At 38.8% G+C, this 25,213-nt stretch overlaps 1 protein-coding gene across 2 annotated transcripts in view; it reads left to right on the plus strand.

Moving 5' to 3' along the window:
• uex (metal transporter uex) overlaps nucleotides 1–25,213 on the plus strand; it is a 60,516-nt gene that overhangs the window by 13,807 nt on the left and 21,496 nt on the right. For both annotated transcript variants that reach the window (XM_068287477.1, XM_068287470.1), the window contains exons 2-4: nucleotides 490–811; nucleotides 873–1,058; nucleotides 1,115–1,330. In XM_068287477.1, coding sequence (XP_068143578.1) covers nucleotides 490–811; nucleotides 873–1,058; nucleotides 1,115–1,330 — 724 coding nt within the window. The remainder of the gene's footprint in view (nucleotides 1–489; nucleotides 812–872; nucleotides 1,059–1,114; nucleotides 1,331–25,213) is intronic.

Consider the following 25,213-nt stretch of genomic DNA (forward strand, 5'->3'; position numbering starts at 1 on the left):
ATTGGCGATGGTCTCCACAAATCGTTGTTATGGGCGTTTCAGCTTTCGAAACGATAGTGTTGTGTAGGAACACCGCAAAAGCTACAGGCCTGAAATGTTGCATGTAAACTTCTATATACTGCATAGGTCTCTATTTTCGTTGACGGTGATAAAAAATGGAAGATTAACAAAAAACAAACTTGCAAGGCCCTCATGTTTATAATTGAGCTGTCCACAACAACAATATGTAAATGTAAATAGAATTTAGTATCGTTAAAAATTACCACTAATTTCCCATATATTTCTACGCTAAAGTATTCCATATATGTAGGTATAAAGGCAATCTAAAAAGTTTTTGGATGTTTACTTTTTATATTTCCGTAATGTTGGAACTGTTCCTTAATAATAAAAAGATTAAACACCACTTGTATTCCTAATAGCTTTTATAGGGTGTTTTATTTATTACAAATACAATAGTAAACCCTTAAATATTTTGCAATTAATATTTAGATCTGAAACGGAAAGCAGTTTACGAATACTTGGTTTCCGTTTAGAGGACGACAGCTCTGAATCTAATGGCGGTATACCCACTGTCTTAAGTAATCAAGAGCAAACACTTCGAATTTTCGGCAGGGGAATTCTTGGAAATACGCTAATTACTTTTACTAATGAGGAAAACGATTATCGGGGGCCATGTCTCAAGCCAGCTACAGACCTCATCAAACCACGAGATGTCTCCAGTGATGGCTCTTCAGCTACATACGTTGTAAAGTTTCCCCCGTCTAGTAATGTTTACTACATATGTGCTAAAAGTGCCGACGAGGCCAAAGGTGTAAGTAAATATATTCAGTTAAGAGTCTGTCTTTTTTTATTATTAGGCATTTTTTTTATAGCACAGCGCAATAAGCACTAAACCCCTTGAGCATCAAGGAAAAAACAAATGGTTAAAAATAGAAACACGTGAACCTTTATTACCTGTATGGGTGGCAATTTTAATTATTGTAACATGTCTATGTTTCTCGGCGTTGTTCTCAGGTCTCAACTTAGGATTAATGGCAATGGACCGAACTGAATTAAAAGTATAACATGCTGTGTACCTTAAAATATTTTGAGTTAAAATTTTTTTTTTTACCAGATTTTACGAAACACTGGTACGGAAAAAGAAAAAAAGTATGCTTCAAAAATTGCACCCGTCCGGGATCAAGGTAATTATCTGTTGTGCAGTATTCTGTTGGGTAATGTGTTGGTTAATTCCACCTTTACCATTCTCCTGGATGGTTTGACTTCTGGACTTTTTGCTGTTGTTTTCTCTACATTGGCGATCGTGTTGTTTGGTGAAATCACGCCGCAGGTAGGTATCGAACGCAAAAAACGGTTTTGGTTTATCTAGGTTTTATTAAATATCCACTAGAGTAGGGGTTTTATTTGTAGTAATTTTTCAAACAAGCCCTTTCGGAAACAGTTTTACTATACTATACATATTTATCATAAATAAATTTAAAAAAAAAAGGATCTTTTTTTTCAATATTTTTGTTTTTATTTACAATCTGTCTTTGAAAAATAAGTAAATTTCGAGATACATTAAACATAACAGGAATAATCGTCACCACTGAGTCAACTATTAAATATATGTAATATACATACAGCTGTGAGCAAAAAAATAGTAGTGGCATCGCCCATTTTACTTATAGCATCGAAAGTAATGTTATCGGCGCTAGACCAATATTTTTTGCAAATTTATTATTTGAACTGTTATTAGTTATATTATAAACAAACAAAAAAAAAAAAACACTCCATTCTGATTTTTCGAAGATTTTTTGTCAATAGTGCCAAGTTGAGGCGAGCAAAATAATAGTAGCACATAATTTAAAGATCACAAAGTTTCAAAGTAAAGAATTTTATTTCAGGGAAATAGATTTAAAATAATGACCAATTCAATATCAGCCTATCAATAATTAGTGGCATGTCCACTGATCCTCAGTACGGCTGCGCAGAAACGCGGCATAAAGTTTACCAGTTTCTGGCACCTTTCTGGTGTTATGGCCTTCCATGTACGCTCTATAGCACTCCAAAGACCTCTTTTAGTGATTGGATTTGCAGCAGCTACTCCCTTCTTAGCTTCGCACCACGAATTTTTGATCTGGTTCAGACCGGGCGACTGCGGGCCACTTCATTAAATCTACTACTGCATTTTCGATACTAGCTTTTGCCACTTTGCTCGTGTGTTTCGGGTCATTGTCTTGTTGAAAGACCCAGGTTAATCAAAAGAAGTCTACTAAAATTCGAAGGCAAATTGACATTGCAATCTCAGCTTAAGCAACGAAGAGCAAAGAACTGCTTTTGAACGGATTCAAGTCTAGTCTGGTGCGAATCATATTGAGGTAACCAAATGCAAGATCCTTACTATAAGATAACACGGACAAGTAAAGTAAAAAGAACTTTAATTGTATAGGGGTCGTCAAATTCATTGGACCGACTAAATGAATCTGTATTTTTATAAGTAAGACAAAGCTTGACATCGTCAGCATACATAAGCACACGCGAATGAACAATGACTGATCGAAGATCGTTAATGAATAATGTGAAAAGCAGAGGGTCAAGATGACTACCTTGAGGTACACCAGAAGTCACAGGAATGGTATTGGAAAAAGAAGACTTAAAAAGTACCTTCTGTTTTCTATTTATTAAATATTCTCGAACCCAAAAAAAGAAAAGAGGTGGAAACCCAATGTCAACGCACTTGCTTGATATTCCGTTGAGGAATAAGTTGTTTTGAAAAAACTCTCAAACATATCGGCAATTGCCTGATCAGTGCTCGCTTTTTTATTTTGAGAAGACAAAAAAAATGGGTGCACAGAGGTCTTACGTTTAGAATTAACAAAATTATAAAATTGTTTAGGGTCAGGAGAAAACTGAAGATAATTCTTATAACATTGTGTATTAAGCATCATAAACTTTAAAGAAGCGACTGTATACAGAGCGTTATCTGATGAACGAAGTGTTTTTTGAAACTTTTTATAATATCGAGTCTTCACATTTTTCAAATTGGATAGCTCTCGAGAGAACCAGGGAGGTTTGTTAAGCCGCTCCTGCCTATCAAGAGGCACGCAAATATCAAAAAGTGAATTCAGAGTATCATAGAAAAAACAAACAGCTGAGTTTATATCTCTACAATTGTACAGATAAGACCAATCGGTAGTAGCAATGTTTCCATTAAGGCTGGCAAAGTCAGTCTTACGAAAGCACCTAGTTAGAGGTAACTCATTTAAACCAAGTAATGGTGAAAGCAAGGGCAAATCAATTTTTAAATTTAATGTAGGATGAAATTTGTCTTCTGGAAGAACAAACGGTTCGATCCTAGAAACATCGCAATAAGATGAATCCAATATAAAAATAAGATCTAACGATTTTCCATTAGAATTTAAGACACGATTGACTTGGGATAAAGATAAGCCTAGAAGGCCATCAATAAAGTCATGTGACATAGAGGGCAGCAACATGATAAATTCATCTGTTAGTGACCATGCTAAAGCGGGTAAATTAAAATCACCTACAACTATGAGCAAGTCATGACTGGAAACTAAGGAGGAGACAAACTGATTTGCCTCTAAATGATTTAAATATACCACCATGTCTGACAATGGTGGAATATAGGAACAAGGAATAAAAGGATTAAAAGATGTATAATTTACTTTAACACCGACAAGCTCAATCTCCTGGGTACTAGAAAATTTAATCGTTTCAGATGATAAAGCAGCATCAACAGCTATCAGAACGCCACCGCCTATGCGAAAAATCCGGTCACGTCTGAATATAGAAAAGTTTGTTAAAAAAACCGATGCATTAGCAATATCAGGTTTTAGCCACGTCTCTGTAAAAGCTAGAATGTTATGTTCAAAACAAAGACTATCTACATAGAGATTAGGAAGTTTAGATTTAGATTTTCAATCGGACACTACAATTGGCATCGTTTTTAAGAGATCATTCCCAGGTGATACCGGTAATTCCTGACTTATCGCATTCACAACCGGACTCGTTTAAGAGCTGTACATTGGGAGTGGACGGTGCATGTGTAACCTGCAGACTTAACGTGAACCGCGTTGTCACAAGAATATAATTATGGGAGTCAACCGCATTAGTGGCAACTATGCAATTATTTTTTGAGCAGACAACCATTTTATCAAAAACTTTAATTTAATTAAAATAAGGAATAAAAAAATAAAAAATTGTAAAGTTAAAAAAAAATATATGTACAAGAATATACTGACCGGTTCTGACACAAGAGTTAATGTGCAGAGTAAGCCTTCACAACTAAAGAATTAATAAGCAAGGTAGGCAAAACGCGAGAGCGCAAATCAAACAAAAATATTCCTAGAGCGGGAGAGCGCGTCAAATTGAACACATGCAACAACAATTTGTACGCAAGAGTGCGAAAGTTAGTTACAACGGTAAATACACAAGAGCAAAAGAGATAAGCAAAACAACAACACTGCCGATGCAAGTATTGTTGTAAGTTTCAATTTATTTATTTACTGCAAGGATTCGTGAAAAGAAAATCAAACGCTCTCGAGGAAGATGGACGTGTTTTTTTTAGCTCCCGCGTTTTTAACTGATTTTATAATTTTTTTTAATTTGATTTATCGGCATCGCGATCGTGACTTTAAGTTTTTTTTTTCTCTCGTTTTCGTTTCACTCGTCGCCGTTATTCGCGCTCATACTGCAGTCTGTTGTGTGTGTGTAATTTAGACTCGGTATCACTTATTCAGTGCTCTCTTTCCATTTTAACTCTTGTGCACCCTCAATATCTCGCTTTCTTATTATTTCTGGACCTCAGAGTGAGTTATATATTTTAATACCAAAACATTTCTCATTTTTATTTGTTTGGTTACTAATTCATCTTATTAACTTATAATGCCTGTCTGTTCAATTAAAAATTGTTTGCAGCCCGCCCCTCCCCTGAATAGTTTTAATTACTGTTGGTTGTGTAAAACTACAGTACATGTTAAGTGCGCCGGCGTTACATGCAGGGTAAAGGATCATTTAGATCAAAAAAAGGGTATCAAATGAGGATGTGAGTCATGCTGGATCGTGGAAGATGAAATGGAACTTTTCATGCGGCAAACAAAGGATAACCTGTTGAGTCTGTCCTCCAGTTTTCTTAAACTCTCGCAAGAGTTTAAAGCTGTCGAGTCTCAGTTTACTAGTTTAACGCCACTGACTGAGTCTCGAAAGCGTAAGAAGGCGGGAGAACAGACTTCTGATTTGTCCTTGTGTTTGCCGGTCTCCATATCTATATCGGTTCCGACCCCTTCTCAACCAATGCAAACTCCAATTTCGCAGACGATGTCTGAAGTGTCCGTTTTGTATGGGCAGAATCTACACCCATGGGTTATGCCCATATTATAGGGATTCTAGTGATAGTAGTGACGGAGTGCCACTTGTTGCAACTGATGCTACAATTAAGGCGGTAGCTGATGCAATACCTGCAATGCCGAAACCATTGGTGGGAGTGCCACCTAAAAAACACATTTTTGTTTCGAGACTTCTCCCTGATGCTACATCGGATGATGTCATGGCCCACATTCGGGCTAAACTGAACGTCTCCAAAATATCAATAGAAAAGTTCAAATTTTCATATTCCAGAAAAATTTCATCTTTTAAAATCAGTGTTCCTCATCTATTCCCACACCTTCCTTATCTATTTCTTCTTCTACTCTATCAAAAAACGAACAACTTCTTTCTCTGTCGGCTATCAGAATGTCAGAGGCCTTAATACTAAACTTACTCTTTGTAGATAGTCTGTCTTTTGATTTTGGCCTAATTGTCTTTACTGGGACTTGGTAAAAACCTGACATTTTTGACGCCTCAGTTTTACTCTCTAATTTTAATATTTTTAGACGTGATCGTACTGATCGTAGGGGTGGTGGAGTTCTTATTGCTGTAGATTCCGCCCTATCATCGGGTCTGATAACAATACCTGTCTCAAGTATAGAATTTATATGCGTTAAGGTATCTTTTACTCGTTTTTCCATTTTTGTTACCTGTTCTTACATTCCGCCCCGATCGGAATAGCCAACCTACTTGCTACACTTGGAATCTATTAAATTTATACTTGAACTACTTTCTGACAGAGATTCATTAAGTGTCCTTGGGGACTTTAACCACTATAACTTGGTCAACACTTAATGGTAGCAAAACGTTGCTGCCCTCTGGGTGTCACGATTTTATTAATGGGCTGCTTGAGCTTTCGTTGGCCCAGCTGAATTCGATTTCTAATATGTCTGGCAGATTTCTGGATCTGATTTTTACTTCTGATCCTAGTTTTTGTGAAGTATCTAGAACTAGTCCAATGGTGTTACCAGAGGATAGACTGACTTTGTCGCACTAAACAATGCCTTTCTTAATACCGATTGGACTAATTTATACACTTTTACGAATACGAATTCCGCCATTTCTTTTCTTTATAATACTGTTGACTCAATCTTTAATAACTGTGTACCCCTAGTGTCTCCTGTGCTGACGCATAAATCACCATGGTTTACGCGAGTGCTGTCAAAACTGAAGAATCTTAAGTCTAGGTATTACAAAAAGTATAAAGTCACGGGTCTATCATGGGATCTTTCTCGTTACTATTCTAAATGCTATAATAATTACTTACAACGTTGCAAGTTGCAATTCTCCGAAAATCCTAAAGAGTTCTATAGTTTCGTTAACTCAAAGCGAAATTCTATCTCCCATCGTTTGCAGTTTTTTATAATGATTCGGCCTCTTCTGATCAATCTATTTGTAATTTATTTGCTAACTTCTTCTCTACGTACATATCCACTAAGTACAACTCTAGTCAGATATATCCATATCCTGTAACGAAATCCAACTGCATTCTTAATCCTATTATAACGGAATGTTCGGTAGATAAGGAACTAATGACGATTAGGCCGGTATACTCACCGTGCCCAGACGGTTTTGCCGCTTGTGTCCTGAGGTTCTGTGCGGAATCATTGTGCTCGCCTTTAGTTAGGATTTTTAAGTTGTCCGTTACACTGTCCGAGTTTCTAACTATATGAAAGGATTCGTTTATTTTACCTCTTCACAAATGTGGCAATAAATCTGACGTCACTAATTACAGAGGAATTTCTAAATTGTCAGCGATACCTAAACTGTTTGAGACGTTTCAAATACAGCATTTATGTAAATCTATTTTTTCCCCATATCAGCATGGGTTTGTCAAGAATAGGTCTACCATAACTAACCTTTTACAGTTTGCATCTTTTGTAATCCAAGGTTTTAAGAAACAAAAGCAAACTGATGTTATATATACGGATTTCAGTAAGGCTTTCGATTCGGTAAACCATGCCTTACTATTACATAAGCTGAATTTAGTTGGCTTTCCGGATGCTCTGCTTGCTTGGATTTCGCAATATCTAAGCAATAGGAGGCAGAGGGTTCTTTTTAGGTCCTCTCTTTCTTAGATCATTTGTGTTGAATCGGGAGTCCCTCAGGGCAGTCACCTTGGCCCATTACTATTCACCATTTTTATTAATGGTCTCCCCACCGTTCCTTTAAATTCCAGAGTTCTTATGTATGCCGATGATGTAAAAATCGCTAATCGCATCGTAGACTCTCTTTCATGTCATACCTTGCAAGCTGACCTGAATGCTTTTCAGGGGTGGTGTAGGGCTAACTTGTTATCTCTAAAATATTATAAGTGCAAAGTTATGTCTTTTTATAGAGGTTCTCCCCAATTAACGAGTTACTTTTTATATAATTTCCCGTTATAAAGAATTAATAATACTTCCTTGGTTGTAAAAGATTTGGGGATCTTAATAGACCAAAAACTTAGTTTTAATCAGCATATATCGACTACTGTTAGTAGGGCAAAGAGTGTTTTTGGCTTTATAAAGCGCTGGTCAAAGGAGTTCAAGGATCCATATACTACCAAAATAGTCCGCCCCATATTATAGTATGGATCTTGTGTTTGGTCTCCTCAAACTAGAATCTGTACAAAAACAGTTTTTAATCTTTGCCTTTCGTGATTTGCGCTGGGATTCAACTGTACAACTTCCATCTTATTCTATTCGACTTCAGTTAATTAACCTTCCTTCTTTAACTAATCATAGAACAATTCTTGGTGAAACTTTTCTTTACAAACTTTTGAATGGTGAGATTGACTCTTCCGAGCTGTTGAGCCAAATTAACATTTCTGTTCCATCTAGAAGGACCCGCAATTTCACACCGCTTATACTTCCCACTTGCACAACTAACTTTTCTCTGCATGAACCTTTTCGTATACTATGTAGTGACTGCAACAGTCTTTGGCACGTTATCGGTTCCGAAACATCGCTTCCGGGTATAAAAACTGCGATTTTGTCCTTCCTCGCCCGTAATTAGTTGTAATCATCTTTATTTTAACCTATCCTGTTTTCTTTTTATATGTAACCTATTATCTTTTTACATTTAATATTTTATATTTCTTTAGTTTAATTTATGTTCATATATGTAATACGCATAGGCGTACAGAAATTAAACTAAAGAAATATAAAATATTAAATGTAAAAAGATAATAGGTTACATATAAAAAGAAAACATGGAAGAGAGTAAAAAAACCAACCTTTTAGGACTAGTTTAAGTTTCCTGCGTTGAAAGTTCCTTCACTACTATTACTTTGCTCGTTTTAAATTTGGCAATTAAGCTTAAAAATGAAATAGCGCAAAAGTTAAGTCCCCAAGTCAGGTTACAATGTAATAGACAGGTGTTAGACATTGCTAATAACAGTACTTAGAGGTGTTAAACAGATCAAAATATTATCTTGCAAGTTATAGTAATAAATATCAGCGTGTGTTTTGCGCTTTTATTTTTTTGCTCGCAATTGTAAGTAAGGTGCGCGCAAAAAGTAAATGGGACACTACCTGACTATCTATATTAACTAAACCGATTAGGATATTTAAATAAAGTAAATTTATCTTTAAACTTCTTAAATTTATAAATATATTTCAGCCCATTAAAATAGAAAAAAGCTTGGGGCAAAATTAGAAAAAAAAAAAACAAAATTTTTCAAACGAAATAAGTAACTGGTAACTAAATAAGTAACTTGTTCATTTGTGTCCTAATTTTAAAATGAAAAATAAAAACCAACTGAAACATTTTTAAACGATTGAATAGCCCTGTCCTCTGTTTTTTACCAATTCCAACTTACGAGCTGCCATTTAATAAAGCGTGTTTTGCGGCATTTCGATGTCCAATTTGTCCGATCCTGAAAAATGGCTTCTTATAAGCCCTGTAAATTTGCAAATTGCTTTACGTGGGCATAAAGACGTTGAATCAAGATGCCTAATAGATTTTTAATCGGATTTGGGTCTAGTCAAGATACTGTAAGTTTTGTTGTATGATGATTTAATGCATCCAGTTAACTAACCCGACATAACAAGCTCTGCAAACTGTATTTGGCGCCCACGACTCATTAAATATAAATCACAATTAAAGTTATGTCGAAATGCCGTAACAAAATTTTCACTAACTGATCCGTGCTTATCACTCGCCGGGGTAAAACGTCCACAAATTTTGACACCCCCCACTTCCACCCCCGAAAATAAAATAAAACAGATTTTTTCGAAAACTAACAAACCTTAAGTCACCAAATTTAAAATGTAGATTTTTTTAGTCTGCGCGCAGAATTTGTATACTTTAATATTTTGCCACGCCAATTTCCGTCTCCATAATTTAGAAAAAATCGATTGCCAACTAAAATTTTTTGACTATCGCAACCGAATTCTGCAGATCAATTAATCTTATATATTTTTACCAAACTACCAAATCGGAAATCGGACTAGAAACATGCAAAAAATGCATATGAACGTATATAATAAATCATAAATTAGATAGGTCTGGTCTCTCTTCTGCTGCCATTGAGCAAAATAAATTCACATATAATGATCAAGCTTCAAATGGAAAAATATAAATTTTAGCAAAATGCGAGAAAGAAAACATAAAAAATGAAGTAAGTAAGTCGCCTCGCCGACTTGGGTATACCATACACCAGGTGAAACAAATTTTTTTAAATTTCGAAAACCAAATGCATGTCAATTGTTTTTACATGCTTCATATAAGTTAACTTTCGCATTACCATGCGAAAGCTACCTTACGATTTCGTAAGGATTTATTACAAATGATATTTACCCAAATGATAATCCTGGACAATTATAGAACATTACAATTGGTTTTATTTTATATTTAATACAAGTAGTGAGCTGTTTGTATTTTAACTTAGAGCTAGTTAGTTCAAAGTTCTTGTCCCTTTGCTGGTTGCAACCAGAATGATTCTTAACTCTACCGCCCAGAAGTGCCAAAGCTCCCTAGCTGGCCTTAAGTTGCTGACGCAGCGCGAATGACCGTCCAACGGTCGCACGCGCATCCGGTGTCACCGCTGGCTCTTGCGCAAGCGGTTGGTATTTCTGCTTTTCCATCCTTTCTGCTGAGCCAGCAATCCACGCTGAGCCAGCAGTTTGTGTGAGGGGCAGGTTGTGTGAGGGGCAGGGTGGCCTGATGTTAGTGGGCAGAGTTCATGGTGTTAACTCCTCCCCCTCCAGAGATCTGCGTCCCGCAGATTAGGGTGAAGGCGACGGACTGGCCTTTTCTGGTATCGCCAGGCCTCTTGTGGACGTCATTTTTCTCCAGGCAATGTATAACATGATACCGACACACGCAGTTCCAATGGCTTCTGTTAGTAAAGATATTTTTAGCTTTCTTGATACATCGTATAGTTTTCTTAGATTTTGTGTAGAAAATTCGTGAACATATTGCAGCGTCGGGGTGTAACTTAAGGCTGTTATGTTGGAGAGAACCGCAGGCATTGCGGTAAGGGCAGAAGCAGATCGGCTCGAATAAGTCTTCCTTCCGATGGTTATTGTTTCATTTTGGAGTTTGATAATGAAGGAGCCCTGGAGTCTTCGTTGTCCCGAGGAGGTGGTCACTGTTCCATTAAAGCCAGTGAGGAACACCGTGCTTTCGTCCATCAGTGTAACCGATTCCTGTGCGTCCCTTAGGTAATGGCATTGTGCGTTGCCGCCCTTGATGAGCCGTGGGATGCAGCTTTCCTCGTTTAGCCTGCGCAGGTTTTCTTCTTGACAAACCGTTGTATTGCCAATGGAGAGGCAATTTCCAAGGACCTCATAGGTTTCGGTTGGGTCCACTGCTATCAGGTTGGCATCCAAGACGATTTTGCGACCCTCACGGACTGTGGGGAGTAGGTGAAGTAACTTGTACCTCCTGTCGGTCACCTTGGGAATGGCTAGGACGTAGAGCAGGAAGGTCCCATTGGACATGACCGTTGGGCGGGAGAATTCAATGGCCTCGACCGCGTTCTGGTACGGGAGTCCCATTACTTCGTTTAGGATATCATCTACTTCCTTTCCGTTTAGTAGGTCCGTGTTCACCGCTCCCGTTTTAGCTAATTGGCATGCTCTGGTCACTTCATGGACTTGCCTTGCCAAAATCATGGCCTTATGTAACGTCGCAGTGGCAGCGTGTATGTCTCCGTCTATCGAGTTGACTTTTCCGATGATCCCATTTAGTTCTTCCAGAGTCCGATATGTAGCCTCGAAAAGCTTTTCGTTGATGCGGACTTGCTGGTTATTGCCCGCAACAAGACCATCCTGGGTCTTCAGAGCCGCATTCCAGTCGGCCGCATCTGGGGAGCCAGCAATCCATTTCCATGCTGAACCGAGCCATTCCACGGCCCTAGGTCTCCGGGCCGGTGTGGAAAGCAATCTTCCAGTATCCTCTTCGGCCTGATCCAAGTAGTGGTCCGCTATCATCCTTGTACGCTGGTCGGATAGCAGTGTGGATTCCTCCCGCGTGGTTTGGATTGCCTGTTGGAACTCCAGCAGATTTATGACGTGAATCAGCCGAAACACGCCGCTAACCCGCCAGACGTATCCCTGCTGAAGGGGAATTACCGGAGAGTCGTAATTGAAGAAATGGGCAGCACTTGCCTGCTGCAACATCACCATTGCCATCCTTGAAGACGAAGAGAGTTAGTAATGCTTATAATATGAATTTTCTTAGGGCTAAGTATTGGTATTGGTTTCCACCTGGTTCGTGAAGAGTGCTTTCTTAATTCTTAAATATTTCTCAATTTTTGTTGGCTTTCTATATATTTTTGCCTGCTTCTTTTTTTTTTTTTTTTTTTTTTTTTTTTTACTTGTATTTTTTTGTTTTTTGTTTTTTATTAATTTTTTATGTTGTTGTCTTTATGGAAATGGGTTGATGAGGTGGGGCGATTCCCTATCTACTCATTCTTTTGCTTTAGATTTCAGATGGGCTTTGTGGAATACCTTGCCCGTCTTTGTTTTTACTGTGGCCCTTCTATCCTCCTGTACTTCCTCAATGTTGAATAGGTTTTTCTCTTTTCCCTTAATCTGTTTGTTTCTGACAAAGATTTCCTCCCCTTGTTTATATTCAACTTGTTTCTTTTTCCCTTTATTCCGCCTGCGGATAACCGCCTCCTGTTTCGCTTGTAAGAGGCCGGTTATATCCTCTAAAGTGTTGCGTCTAAAATCCGTCAAGCCTTGATAATTTATCCTAGCCGTTCTGTCTAGGAAAATATCAACTGGCTTTTTCCCGATGACGGAGTGGATTGAATTATTGTACCTATCGACAGCCATGGGTACGAGTTCGGATACTTTGAGAGTTGAGAACTCGGACTTGAGGCATCTATAGATTTCGAGGAATGTCGAGTGGAATCGTTCCACTTGCCCATTGACCTCGCTCCGTTGGGTGGGAGTATGATATACGACTATGTCCAGTAGTTTAAGGTAATTGAGGACTGTGGGGCAAAGGAGCCCTCGTTCATTGTCCGTTACCAAGATTTTGGGTGCCGTGAAATAGTGCAGCACCTCCGCCAATCTTTCACGCAGGTGGAGGGCTGACTTTGACTCTATGGGAAATAGTTTGGCAAATTTTGAAAATTTGTCAATGCAGCTGAGAAATTTTTGTTTTTCCAACGCGAAGATGTCTATGTGGAGGATTTCGCACGGGTATGTTGGAATTGGAGTAGGTTCCAATAATGGTTGATTGGGGTGGCGGTCGTATTTATGTAACTTGCATGTTTTGCAGGCTGCCACAATATTTCTGATTCTACTCGCCATTTTTGGGAAATAGACCCGCTCTAGTAGTTGAAGTCTTATTTCATTGGAATTTCTGTGAGCCCTCTGGTGTTCTTCAGTGATGATTCCGCAAATCGCATCGTCATCAGTCAAATCGGTCACCATCCTTTGCGTGATGCGAAGTTTGTAGCCCGTGAATGATTCGAGGTAACACGTTTGCAGAAGCTGCAGGTGTGTATCCGGGATTTTAATTCCGTTTATTAGGGACGGGCTAAGGTAAGCCTTCAGTATGGTGTCCAATTCTGCAGTAGTAAATGTTCTGATGGGCAGTAGGTGCCGAGTGAAGCCGGCATGCGGTGAGACGCATTCATAGTCTGAACGAGCGGGATCAAAGACAATCTGATTCCTGAATGCATTGATGGGGACCTCGACATGTGGAACAAGATCAGATGCGTCTTGAAGTGCGCTGTGCACCGTTGCCAATGAGTCAGTGTCATTGTCCAAGGTGCCGAGGATATTCAAATTTAGTTGGTTTGGTAATTTTTCAAGCGAGTCGTACGAGATTCTTGACAACGCATCCGCTACCACGTTCGCTTTCCCTGGTTTGTAGATTAGCTCGTGGTCGTATTCTTCTATCCTAGACTTCCAACGCTTAAGTTTGGCGTTGAAATTGCTATTCCCCATGGCATAAATCAGTGGTTGGTGGTCAGTGTATATTTTTAAAGATGCGGTTCCGTATAAATAGGTCCTGAGGCTGTCCAGTGCCCAGATGATTGCCAACATTTCTCTCTCAATTGTGGCGTAGTTTTCTTCTGTCCGACTAAGTGCCCTTGAGAGATAGGTAATGGGCCTATCATTGTTTGCGGTAATCTGTGATAAAACGGCCCCGAGGGCGACGTTTGACGCATCTGTGGTGAGATGGAAAGGTTTCGAAAAGTCAGGGAAGGCTAACACCTCCGATGAGGAGAGAAGCGTTTTCAAATCGCGGAAAGCTTGCATTGCCTCCTCGTCTAGTGTAATTAAAACTTTTTTTGATTGCGAGGATTTAACTTGGGCACCGCCCGCACGCGTCAGGTTGGTAAGCGGTTTCGCGATTCTAGCGTAATCCTTTATAAATTTCCTGTAGTAGGAGGTCATACCTAAGAAAGACTTGAGCTCCTTTAGATTTCTTGGGGGCTGTATTTTTAGGATTGCATTGACTTTTTTGTCATCGACTTTGATGCCATCCCCCGTTACGATGTAGCCTAGGAATTCGACTTGTTTCTGCAGGAAGTGCGTTTTTTCGAGGTTCACCTGCAGGCCTACATCACGAAGTCTGGTAAGTATTGTGGTTAAGTTCGACCAATGGTCTTCGTAGGATGAACTGAAAACAATTATGTCGTCAATGTACACGTAGCATATTTTCCCGATGTACTCCCTGAGTACATCGTCTATCATTCTTTGGAAGATGGCGGGGGCATTCTTAAGCCCGAAAGGTAATCTAAGAAATTCATATTTTCCGTTCAAGGTTGAAAAAGCGGTCTTTGGAATGTCCGCGGGATTCATGTGAATCTGGTGGAAACCCGAAGTTAGATCAATGGTAGTAAAAAGCTTCGCCTTGCCTAAGCTAGCTAACGTGGAAGTAATGTCTGGGATTGGGTATCTATCGGACACCGTCACCGCATTTAGTCTTTTGTAGTCAATCACCATGCGGTATTGTTTCTCCCCGTTGGGCTTTGGTTTCTTTTCCACCACCCATACTGGAGAGTTATACGGGCTTTCCGACGGCCGGATCATACCCTCGTGCAGGAGTTTCGTAACCTGGTTTTCAACTTCCTGTCTCATGTGGACTGGATATGGATAGAATCTGGTGTAAACGGCATCCTCCGTTCGGGTGCGGATGGATGCTTTAATTTGGGTTTCTACGGCTCCACCAGGGGCCACAGGGCCGAAGACGGATGAAAAGCTTTTGAGTAGGGCTTCCAGGGTGGGCCCGACTTCTTTCGGATGGTCCTCGTCTAAGAGGAAATTGAGTTGGGTTGATAAGCGGTTTAGGAGAGGTATCGCTACCCCGGGCTGAATGGTTAATGTGTCAAGTTCCCTGTCAATTTTAGCCTTCAGGTGTCTTAACGTATCATCGCCGATAATACCATCAAAGCTGTTCAGGTTCGGTAACGTGTAGAATGTTAGTTGAGTGTTGTTGCCCAAAGGGGCGAAAAAGGGGCCGGTTGTAGATTTGGATACTTTAATAGGGCCTCCGGCTGACTGCACTAGGAATGGGGTCTGCAAAGCCGAAGCCCCGTCAGATAGTTCCCGACTAATAAAGTTTCTGTTTGCGCCAGTATCAATGAGAAACTGTCGCACTACCCCATTCCTATCTTCGTACTCTATGTATGGTACGCTTGAGAGGCCATGCCCATAAAATTTATTTGATCTTGGATCACGAGGTCATCGGGGTGCGGTGGGGCCACATGGGCTGCACCCTCATCTCGCTCGTTAACCGCGATCGTCGGCATTTCTTCGTACAACTGTTCGTTACTCGGAGGAGCCTCAATAGGCCTTGGGGCGCAGTCTACTCCATTAGGATCGGACACGTTTGGTGCTTCCACATGGAATAGATACTGTGCTTTTTTGAAGGGGTTAGTTGACTCGCTGGGGCTTCTCTTGACGCCCCCTTCCACTCCCTGGTTTGGGAATCGAGTCCTGGACTGGCTTGAGGTTGCCGGTTCCATTTTGATGGCCGGCCTGGTAATTTGTTGGCTTCGGAAGCCACTAGACACCGACGGGGGCTGGTGTGGGGCCGCGGTCCTATGATTTGCATAGGTCACGGGGTTGTTGAATCTTGGGGAAAAATTATTGGGTGGATATTGCTGCCGGTAAACGGCCCGTTGTTGATACGGTGGCCTAACGGGAGCGGTCGAGGAAGCTAAGTTCTTCGTGTACATGACGTTATCTAACTCCTGAGCGATTGAAAATGCCTCTGGCAATGTTCTAGGGCGATTTACAGTGACCAACCCCGCCATTTCTTGGGGTAGCCCTCTTATGAAGACCCGTAAGGCTCTTTCGCGGTACGAGCCTATGAGAGCTTCAAGCACTCCCTTGGCGTGTCCTGCATTCCTGAGTTTTGCTACGATCAAAGAGAGATGCCTGTTGATATTGTTATAATATCCCTCCAAGTTCCCATCACCGCGGACTAGCATACTCATCTGATATTCTAAAGTCCCTATGTCCCTTTTGTCCTCATAATTTGAGGCAAGGACCTTCCTGATTTCTGGCCAATCGTCATCTGCTACGTCGCTAGAGATCAACATCTCGTCCGCCCTGCCTTCTATCTTCGACCTCAGGTGGAGGACGACGGCCCTATATATCAGCTTATCTCTTGCTACCTCATAATCCCGAACTATGGATTCAGCTTGCCTGATCCAGGTTGGATACTGGGCAGCTTCTCCCGTAAAGGGCCTTATTTCCTTGACGCAATCTGGTAAAGTTGCTATCTGCCTTAGGTCGAATTCGGTTAGGGCTTTGGATAGCGGTTTGTCCACTACGACTACGGGTTCTGAGTTCTTTCCTTCTAAAATTAACACCTTTTCTTTTTGCTGCCTTAGCTCCTCCGTAAGGGAGGCTACCTGAGCGAGTAGGGTGGAAATGGCCACTTTCATCTCGTCCATTTTTTGAGAGGGAAAAAAAAATTGGAATTCAATACGGAAGAATAGGATGGAATAGTGTGATATCTTTCAAATTAACTTTTTTTATTAATTTTTCTTTTTTTTTTTTTTTTTTTTTTTTAATTGGTTGGTTGATTGATAAAGTATTTACAAGTAAAACAATTACAAGCAAAAAAAAATGACACAAAATTCTCTTCTTTTTATTTTTTTTTTATTTTATTTTATATATTTTTTTTTTTAAAAAAGAAGGGATAGATTTTTTTGGCAAAATAATTGTACTGAATGATTTTAGGTTTTTACTAAATCTGAGCACTCTTCACTCACCTGGGTTATTGTTGTTAGTATGGTTTTATTGAAATGATGGTGTGGTTTGTGTGGTGGTCCCTCCTTACAGGGTCAGCGTTTTTCTGTTAACGAAATTTCAAAATAATTAGTACAATGTAGGGGTTTTGTTGTGTTTTTGTTTTTTTTCCTTTCTTTTTTTTCATAAGTCTAATATACTCGGGTCAGCATTAAAAAAATTCTTGAATTTGCTTTAGTTTGCATCTTTCATTACTGCATTGCTAGTTTTTGTTTGTTATTTGTTGGTATTTAATTTTCGAGTTCATTTTTTTCTTTATTGCTGAGCGAGTATTATTTCGTTTTTATTTTTTTGTTGTGCGCGTGAGCTGCCTGTTGCTGTGTCCCCCTTTGTCAGTAAGGGGAGGCTCCATTTTTCCCTTTTAGCCCATTTACGAGCCTACTTAGGTAGGAGTGGCTCCACGTCCCCGTTTGAAGGGGACACTTTCGGTGGAAGACACAGCCAGCGGCCAATACTCACTTATCGCGACAAAGCATTTTCTTAAAACTATTTTATTCACATTTCTTTATTTGTTTGATTGCTTAAATTCTAACATATTGCCACTCGCAACCAATAGTTGCCGCAGTGGTTTGAGTGCGTGGATAACAGCTCCACCTTTCACTCTTATTTGGTTTTTGGGAGAAAAAAAAAAAAAAGACCGCCTCATTCACCAATCACTCGCACAAACCGGGTGCCCCTCGGGCAAGCCGCACTGACAACCACTGGTAACTGAGTTGAGTTACTTAATGAATAGTTATCCCTCAACGGGGTTTTGAACCCCGGGCCCCCCGCTTATCAGGCGGTAGCCATCCACTTCATATTTTTGAGGCCATTCAGTTTTCACTCACTTTAACTTAAAAAAAAATTACACCACAGCTCCGTCTTGTCAGGCGGCTGCCAGAGGCTTTGTTTCATTCTTGCATAATCTTTTTTTCACTTTGTTTTGTATTATTCTTTTGATGTTTTCACCGGCACTCGCGATTGGTTTTTTTTTTGAGGCGGTCCCTGCTCGGGCGCCAGTTAACTTTCGCATTACCATGCGAAAGCTACCTTACGATTTCGTAAGGATTTATTACAAATGATATTTACCCAAATGATAATCCTGGACAATTATAGAACATTACAATTGGTTTTATTTTATATTTAATACAAGTAGTGAGCTGTTTGTATTTTAACTTAGAGCTAGTTAGTTCAAAGTTCTTGTCCCTTTGCTGGTTGCAACCAGAATGATTCTTAACTCTACCGCCCAGAAGTGCCAAAGCTCCCTAGCTGGCCTTAAGTTGCTGACGCAGCGCGAATGACCGTCCAACGGTCGCACGCGCATCCGGTGTCACCGCTGGCTCTTGCGCAAGCGGTTGGTATTTCTGCTTTTCCATCCTTTCTGCTGAGCCAGCAATCCACGCTGAGCCAGCAGTTTGTGTGAGGGGCAGGTTGTGTGAGGGGCAGGGTGGCCTGATGTTAGTGGGCAGAGTTCATGGTGTTAACTTATATATGCTATCTCGCTCACTCTACAAACACACGAGCACTCTGGCGCCGCACAGTTGGGCCTCTGCTCGGATAGCGTTGCAAAAATACGTTTTTTCATGATCGCGTTTGGCAAAAATGATATACGCCATCGATAAGAAATACTTCAGAGATTATGAATCCGAAAAATTTTTGAAATCGGTTGAGATTCATGGGTGCTAGAGGCGGCCAAAGTTGAGACATTTTTAGTGAAAAGGAAAAAATGATAATTTTAAAAAAAAATCGCAACTTTAAAACTGAATATTGGGCGATTTCAACAATCGATTGGATATTTTGGTTTTATCTGAAAAGTATGTTCTTTATTAATAGCATGTTTCATAAATTTTAATAATTACTTAAATAGTTATTGAACTAGAAGCGTTTAAAAAATGTACTAAATATTGGCATTTTTGAACTTTGATGGAATAAAACTAGCAAGACTGAACGAGTATCAATACCGGACTACATACACTAGGTAGGTGAAATATTTACCTATCAGATGTATATAGTCCCAATATGCGGAGACCTGCGACAGCGATGCGTAAGCCATAAAACTAAGGCAACCTCGCCTAAAAAATGCGCTGCAGGTATAAGGAAGAAGAAGAGCGCATGCGTATTGGCCTGTAGCTTCTTTGTATTTAAATGATAACATTGCGTAATGCTGTTTTGCAAATACTACCTGTTTACCTTTCTACAATGATAAATTGTTAATTAATTAATTCCTCGGTCAGGAGAAACAAAAACGGATAAAACATCTCGTGAGGATATTCAGAGCAGGAAGGAGATTATACAAGCTGAATTCTCTCGCAAGCTGGGACTGAAAGTTGACTGCCCAAAGTACGGATACGGAAATACGAATGTTGGAAATACTTCAAGAAGATTTTTTGAAAATGATGAAGTGACATCTTTTATAACAGGTGTTAGTCAAGGGATCATTAAAAGGTTGGCTGTTATCTTGAATATTATAAATTGCAAGGAAACGGTAAATGGTGAAAAATTTGCCGAATATACTTCAAAGACTGCTCATCTTTTGAGTAAATTGTATCCGCAAAAAAAGCTTACCCCAACGGTACATAGGATTTTGGCTCACGGAAAGGATTTAATAGAATATCAGTGTTCACCACTTGGAGAGCTATCCGAAGAAGCACAGGAATGTAAAAACAAGGACTACAAAAGGTTCAGATACACTAATACATTAAAAACTTATCGTGTTAGACAAAATGAAGACCTTTTTAACATGCTAGCAGCCTCTTCGGACCCACTTATAGCATCACTGAGACACGTGCGATCACGAAAGTATTTGGAAAATAGCAACTATAGTCCCGAAATGTTGAGTTTATTAGGTACTGATGTAAATATTGAAAATTATTTTGAAGAAAATCAGCCATCAATAGCAAATTTTCAAAATTAACCTAAAAAAAAAAAAAAAAATTTTTTTTTCTTATTGTAATTATGTTAAAAAATCAAATTGAAACATAAAAAAATGTTACATAGTCATTTTTAAAGGAAAAACATGCTTGGAAATATTTTCTGACTTTGACCTTGAATATTACAGCACCACGAACACCTAGCACTTTTGACAAACATTCATTTTGAAGCTTAAGGTATTCTTTATTATATTCTTTTTAAATTTTTGAAATCGCTTGATTGGTTTAGACGCTATGATTTTTGCAATGCTAAATGCCAGAAGGCCCCACTGTGCGCCGCCACTAGCCAACGGCCAATTTTACCCTTATGGACCGCGTAGTAAAATAACTAACAACAAACTAAAGGAGGAAATCGGTTTTTTAAAATTATGGAGGCGGAAAAGATGTATACTCTGCGCGCATACTAAGCCAGTGTACATACTAAATTTGGTGACTTTAGCTTTATTAGTTTTTGATAAAATCAGTCTTGTTTAATTTGCGGGGGCGGAAGTGGCCGTGGCAAAATTTTTAAATAGACAATATCTGCGCGTTTATTCTACATACCAAATTTGATGTCGGTAGCTGTCATAGTTTTTAAGAAAATCAGTTTTATGTAAATTCCGGGGGCGGAAGGGGGCGTGGCAAAAAGTTTAAACAATTAGTTTCTGCGCGCTAACTAAACGAGTATACAAACCCAATTTGATGTCTCTAGCTGTTATACTTTTTAAGAAAAACAGTTTTATATGATTCCTGGGGGCGTAAGGGGGCGTGGCCAAAAATCAAATTAACTGTATATTTACATACTACACTAGTATACATACCAAATTTGGTGGCTCTAGCTCTTATAGCCTCCGAGATCTGCGTGTTCGGCTGTTGATCCTGATCAGGAATATATATACTTTATAGGGTCGGAGAAGCTTCCTTCTGCCTGTTACATACATTTTAGCGACTTTAACCATTTCACCCTTTGGGTGTATGGTATAAAAATAGGGTCACGATTATATGTCAAGATGTCTTTCCAACATTTGTAGCCCTTTCAATTCTGAAAAACTTTGCTGAAGAAAGTTTAACAAAAAAAAAAAAGAATATTTTAGAAGTTAGAAGCAAATAAAAAAAGATCCTTTTCGAAAAAATGGCAACTTTGATAAAAAACTTCAGCAAAAAATTTTGTATGAAACCATCGTGATAAATTAAAAAACTAATATTACAGTTCGATTCGCAGGACCCGAAATAGGGTGAAACAATCGAATTTTGCCATGTCTTTCTTTTTCGACTATCACAGTGGTATTATTCAATAAATTGGCTGCTGGAAGCCCAAAGGTCTGACAAAAGCTTTGAAGAAATTAAGGGCTTTGGATGGATGAACTCCAAACCGTCAACCGCTCAACATCTGTAGAAAAATATTCGATTTATTTGAGTTGGATAATCGCGATTTGACATGATTTACAGAAGAATTGTTCGTACTAATTAATCTACCTAGATAGTTAACTTGATCAACGTCTCTGAGTGAGGTATTTCTTGATATTATATTGAGATTTTGTCGTCTTCGGTTGAAGTGCATAACTGAAGATTTCCTGGCGTTAAATGATAGGTTTATCGAATTGCATAGCTATATAAAATCTTAAAATTTTTTGTTCTAGTGCGTTTCTAGCCGTCAGCGTATTGAAATAAAATACTTCTATTGTCATTGATAGTGTGTAGGTTCGCTGTGTATAGATTGAATAATGTTGGACTAAGGCAGCTGCCTTGGCTAACACCTTACTTCACATTTACTGAAGTGTTTCCCATTTGAAAGAAAATTAGTAATAAAGTTAATATACATGTAAATGATTAAAACCGCAGTCCATAAGTACTAATGCCTTACTAATATCTAACAGGCCTGTAACTTGAAATCCTTGGGCCTTCAAGTTAGCAATGTTATTGATAAGGTCATTCATAGAGTTAGCTGTCGAGTGATTACGTCTAAATGCGTACGAACTCTTCGGTATCAAATTGAATTTATTTATATGCGCCTCCATTTTACCTTCGATAAGACCTTCTAGACATTTAAACACTACACTTAACAAGCATATTGGCCTATTATTTGTGATTAAAGAAGAGTCTACATTTTTCTTTGGTACTGGGGTGACTTTAATATTTCCCCAGGCATCCGGAATGATTCCATTGTTAAAAATCTCATTTAACAAAGCTGCTAGTTTTTCAAGTTACCCTGGTGGAAGGGTAAGCAACATATTGTAAGAGATTCTATCTGGTCCTTTGGCCGAGTGCAAGCTGCGTGTTTTTAAAACTTGTATATTGAGTGTGTTTATCGTTAATTGAATGCATTTATTGGTATCCGGTGTGGAAGCTATTTGCTAAAGAAAGTTAACATGATCTTGTTCGTTGAATTGGGTATTGGATGGTTTAATTTGTTTTTACTTCCTTAGTAATTTCATTGTTACCCATAATTCTTTGGGGGATGCCGAGTTTGATAAGTTTTCAATAAATATGAGCGCTGAGTTTTTTGTTGATGTCAAAATAGATTAGAGCATCTGACAATAATTTAGTTTTAAAATAATTCTGTCGACTAGCATTACGCAGAATAAACATTCTTTCGCAATTCATGTCCCAGAATTTTTCGGGTACATATTTATTATTTTCAGCTAATGTGAAGGTGTTTTTTTCTAAGATGATCTTGGCAGACTGAGCTAGATTATGGATTGAAGATATTTTTATTTTAGAAAAGTCCACTAAGACTTAAGTTTCTTTTATGAATTTCTGACGTGCTGTTACAGTGTTTTTAGTGATTCACATGATTATAGGGAGGTGATTGCCATTTGAAATTTTACTGTTTATAACAGACCAACTGATTTGAGACTTGTCTTTACTTATAAAAGATAGATCTAGTATTGAGTTGTACGAAGGGTTGGGCGCGTACGTAGGGGATCCATCATTAACGCATTTAAAGCCTGAGGAGCCAACAGCTGTAAAAAAATAAGACCTTTCGTGTCATGAGAAGGATTGCCCAAGTGGGAAGATCTGGCATTGAAGTCCCTTCCCACAACAGATTGTCCATTAAGAGCAGCGCACACTGGTTGCGCTTATATGGGGCTGGTGGCCAAAAATACTTCTAGTGGTGGTAGGATGTTAAAATTTTCACAAAGGCTTACAAAAAATATTTAAATTTAGTGGCAAAAAGATGAAGGTGATTTATTGGAGCGCACGCCAGCTAAGCCCCATATCCCACCCGTAACCAAATAAATAAATTAATCAAAAAAGATAAAAATTTAGTTCTGTGAAATTGAAGCAAAACTTATAATTATTTTTAAAAATATTTATAACGAATCCTCTAATAAGCTATATACAGAGTCAAATAACTGTGAGTTATCTTTTTTTGGAACATTTCTCTGACCGGTTATAAATGGGTCGGACCGTAAAAGGAGTGAATGTATTATATCTGTGTTTGTAATAACGCGTGACATTTTCCGGCTGTGATTAAGTCTACATTTTTATAATTCTTTATTATTTGATTCTGCAGCTTCCTCCGAAAGCTCTCCAATAGAAACAATTGCGTGTTCTATTATTGCAGATCCATGAATAAGAACTTTATGCACCGTAGCTGGCATATAGTACCACGGATACTCTTTGATGAGATCCTTGGCAGTATCGAGGGCATATGCGTTAAATTTGTCGGCATTAATTTTATACCCCGATGATAGAGCTTGAAGTATGGTGGCACACCGATAGATGAGATTCTCATTTATGTTATTTCGGAAGCCAACCTTGGATTGGAAAAAAATGTTCTTGCCGTATTTCCGTCGTTTGATGAGCCTCTACCTCCATCTCTGTGCTTGTCTACAATTAAACCAAGTTTTTCACGAAAATCCTTTTGAATTTTGATTTTTCTTTCCATGACTTTTTGTTTTTGTTCATTTCCTCTAGCTTGCCACATTTTAATGACGGACTTATAGGATATATGCAAAAAGTATTCAAAAAAACGTATTTTTGCATGAAGAGGCGAAAGACCAAATTCAAAATATTTCTTCAAAGCGATTTTTTTTAAGCAAACGGCCAAGTTATTCATCTGTGTTGGATTGGCACCACATATATAGCATTTGGCAGAAGACGACTCGCTTAAAGCATTGCAGACCTTTCCATCCACCATTGTCAGTTGTAAACTATGTTTAACGTTTTCTTTTGTTGATAGATAGTTCCGTCGGCTTTAAAAGTTTGATTTTATCCTTAAAATATTTTTCTTCTGCCAGTGACACTTCGCTCGTTTCTTTTTTAAACTGGAATCGAACTGGCCTGCAGTAACGTGTTGACGAAGGCCGGGGGTTTTTCCAAAAATTTTTTTGGTCAACTGTTGAAATGAGTTGCAAAGGTACATATGAGGTAACAAATAAGCTTTTGTCCTCCAAGCCGTCATTGGAATACTTTTGCTTATATTCGCTATGACCTGTACTTCCATCAAATCCCCACTTTCCAATTAATATAAAATTATCAACCGAACCCTCACAGACTGTTTTGACAACATCAGGTTGAAGTTCCAGTATGCTCGATGCTGTGTTGTCCAAAAGATTTTGCAACTCGACTTCGGCGTAAGATTCGTCCACAGAAATATTATCCGGATATCTCTTTTTTTTCGCAGTGACTATACTTTGATAGCTTGGAAAAAAATTAATGGATATTTTGTTATTAACGAAGTCCCTTATCACCAAATATTGGTTTTTTGACATGCCGGTCTCCATTAAAAGCGAAATAACTTCGATAGGATCTGCTGGCAATAAATTTTGCGTTTGATTATCATTGCCCAAAGCAGAAACAGCAGATTCATCGATCTCGTTCAGCTGAGCTATACGTCGTCGTTTTGTTCTCGCTGAAGATTCGGAAAAACCGAGTTTAGGACGGCCACGTTGAGCACTTTCCGATGTTGGCTTAGATGAATTTACTAAAATTGACACATTTTCATTCAACCAAGCGTATTTATATTGGAGAACGGATGATTTTTTGCGGTTGTAATATGTCCACAACGCTTCAAGCTTCTTGCATATGAAACCAATTGATTTCATTAATTGGCTTAAGTCAGCTTCGTAGCCCTCCTTCTCAATTTCAAGTTGCACAGAACTGATTAATTGTTGTTGTTTTTCGGTTTTAGTACCTATTTTTGTGCACCATAAATGAAATACATTCAGGCGTGTAATCACACAGTGTTTCGTATCGCCTTCCAAAATAAAAAATTAAGAACATACATATATTAAA

The sequence above is a fragment of the Drosophila tropicalis genome, unplaced genomic scaffold, assembly GCF_018151085.1.
Source record: "Drosophila tropicalis isolate 14030-0801.00 unplaced genomic scaffold, ASM1815108v1 contig_1175, whole genome shotgun sequence".
Taxonomy (NCBI): domain Eukaryota; kingdom Metazoa; phylum Arthropoda; class Insecta; order Diptera; family Drosophilidae; genus Drosophila; species Drosophila tropicalis.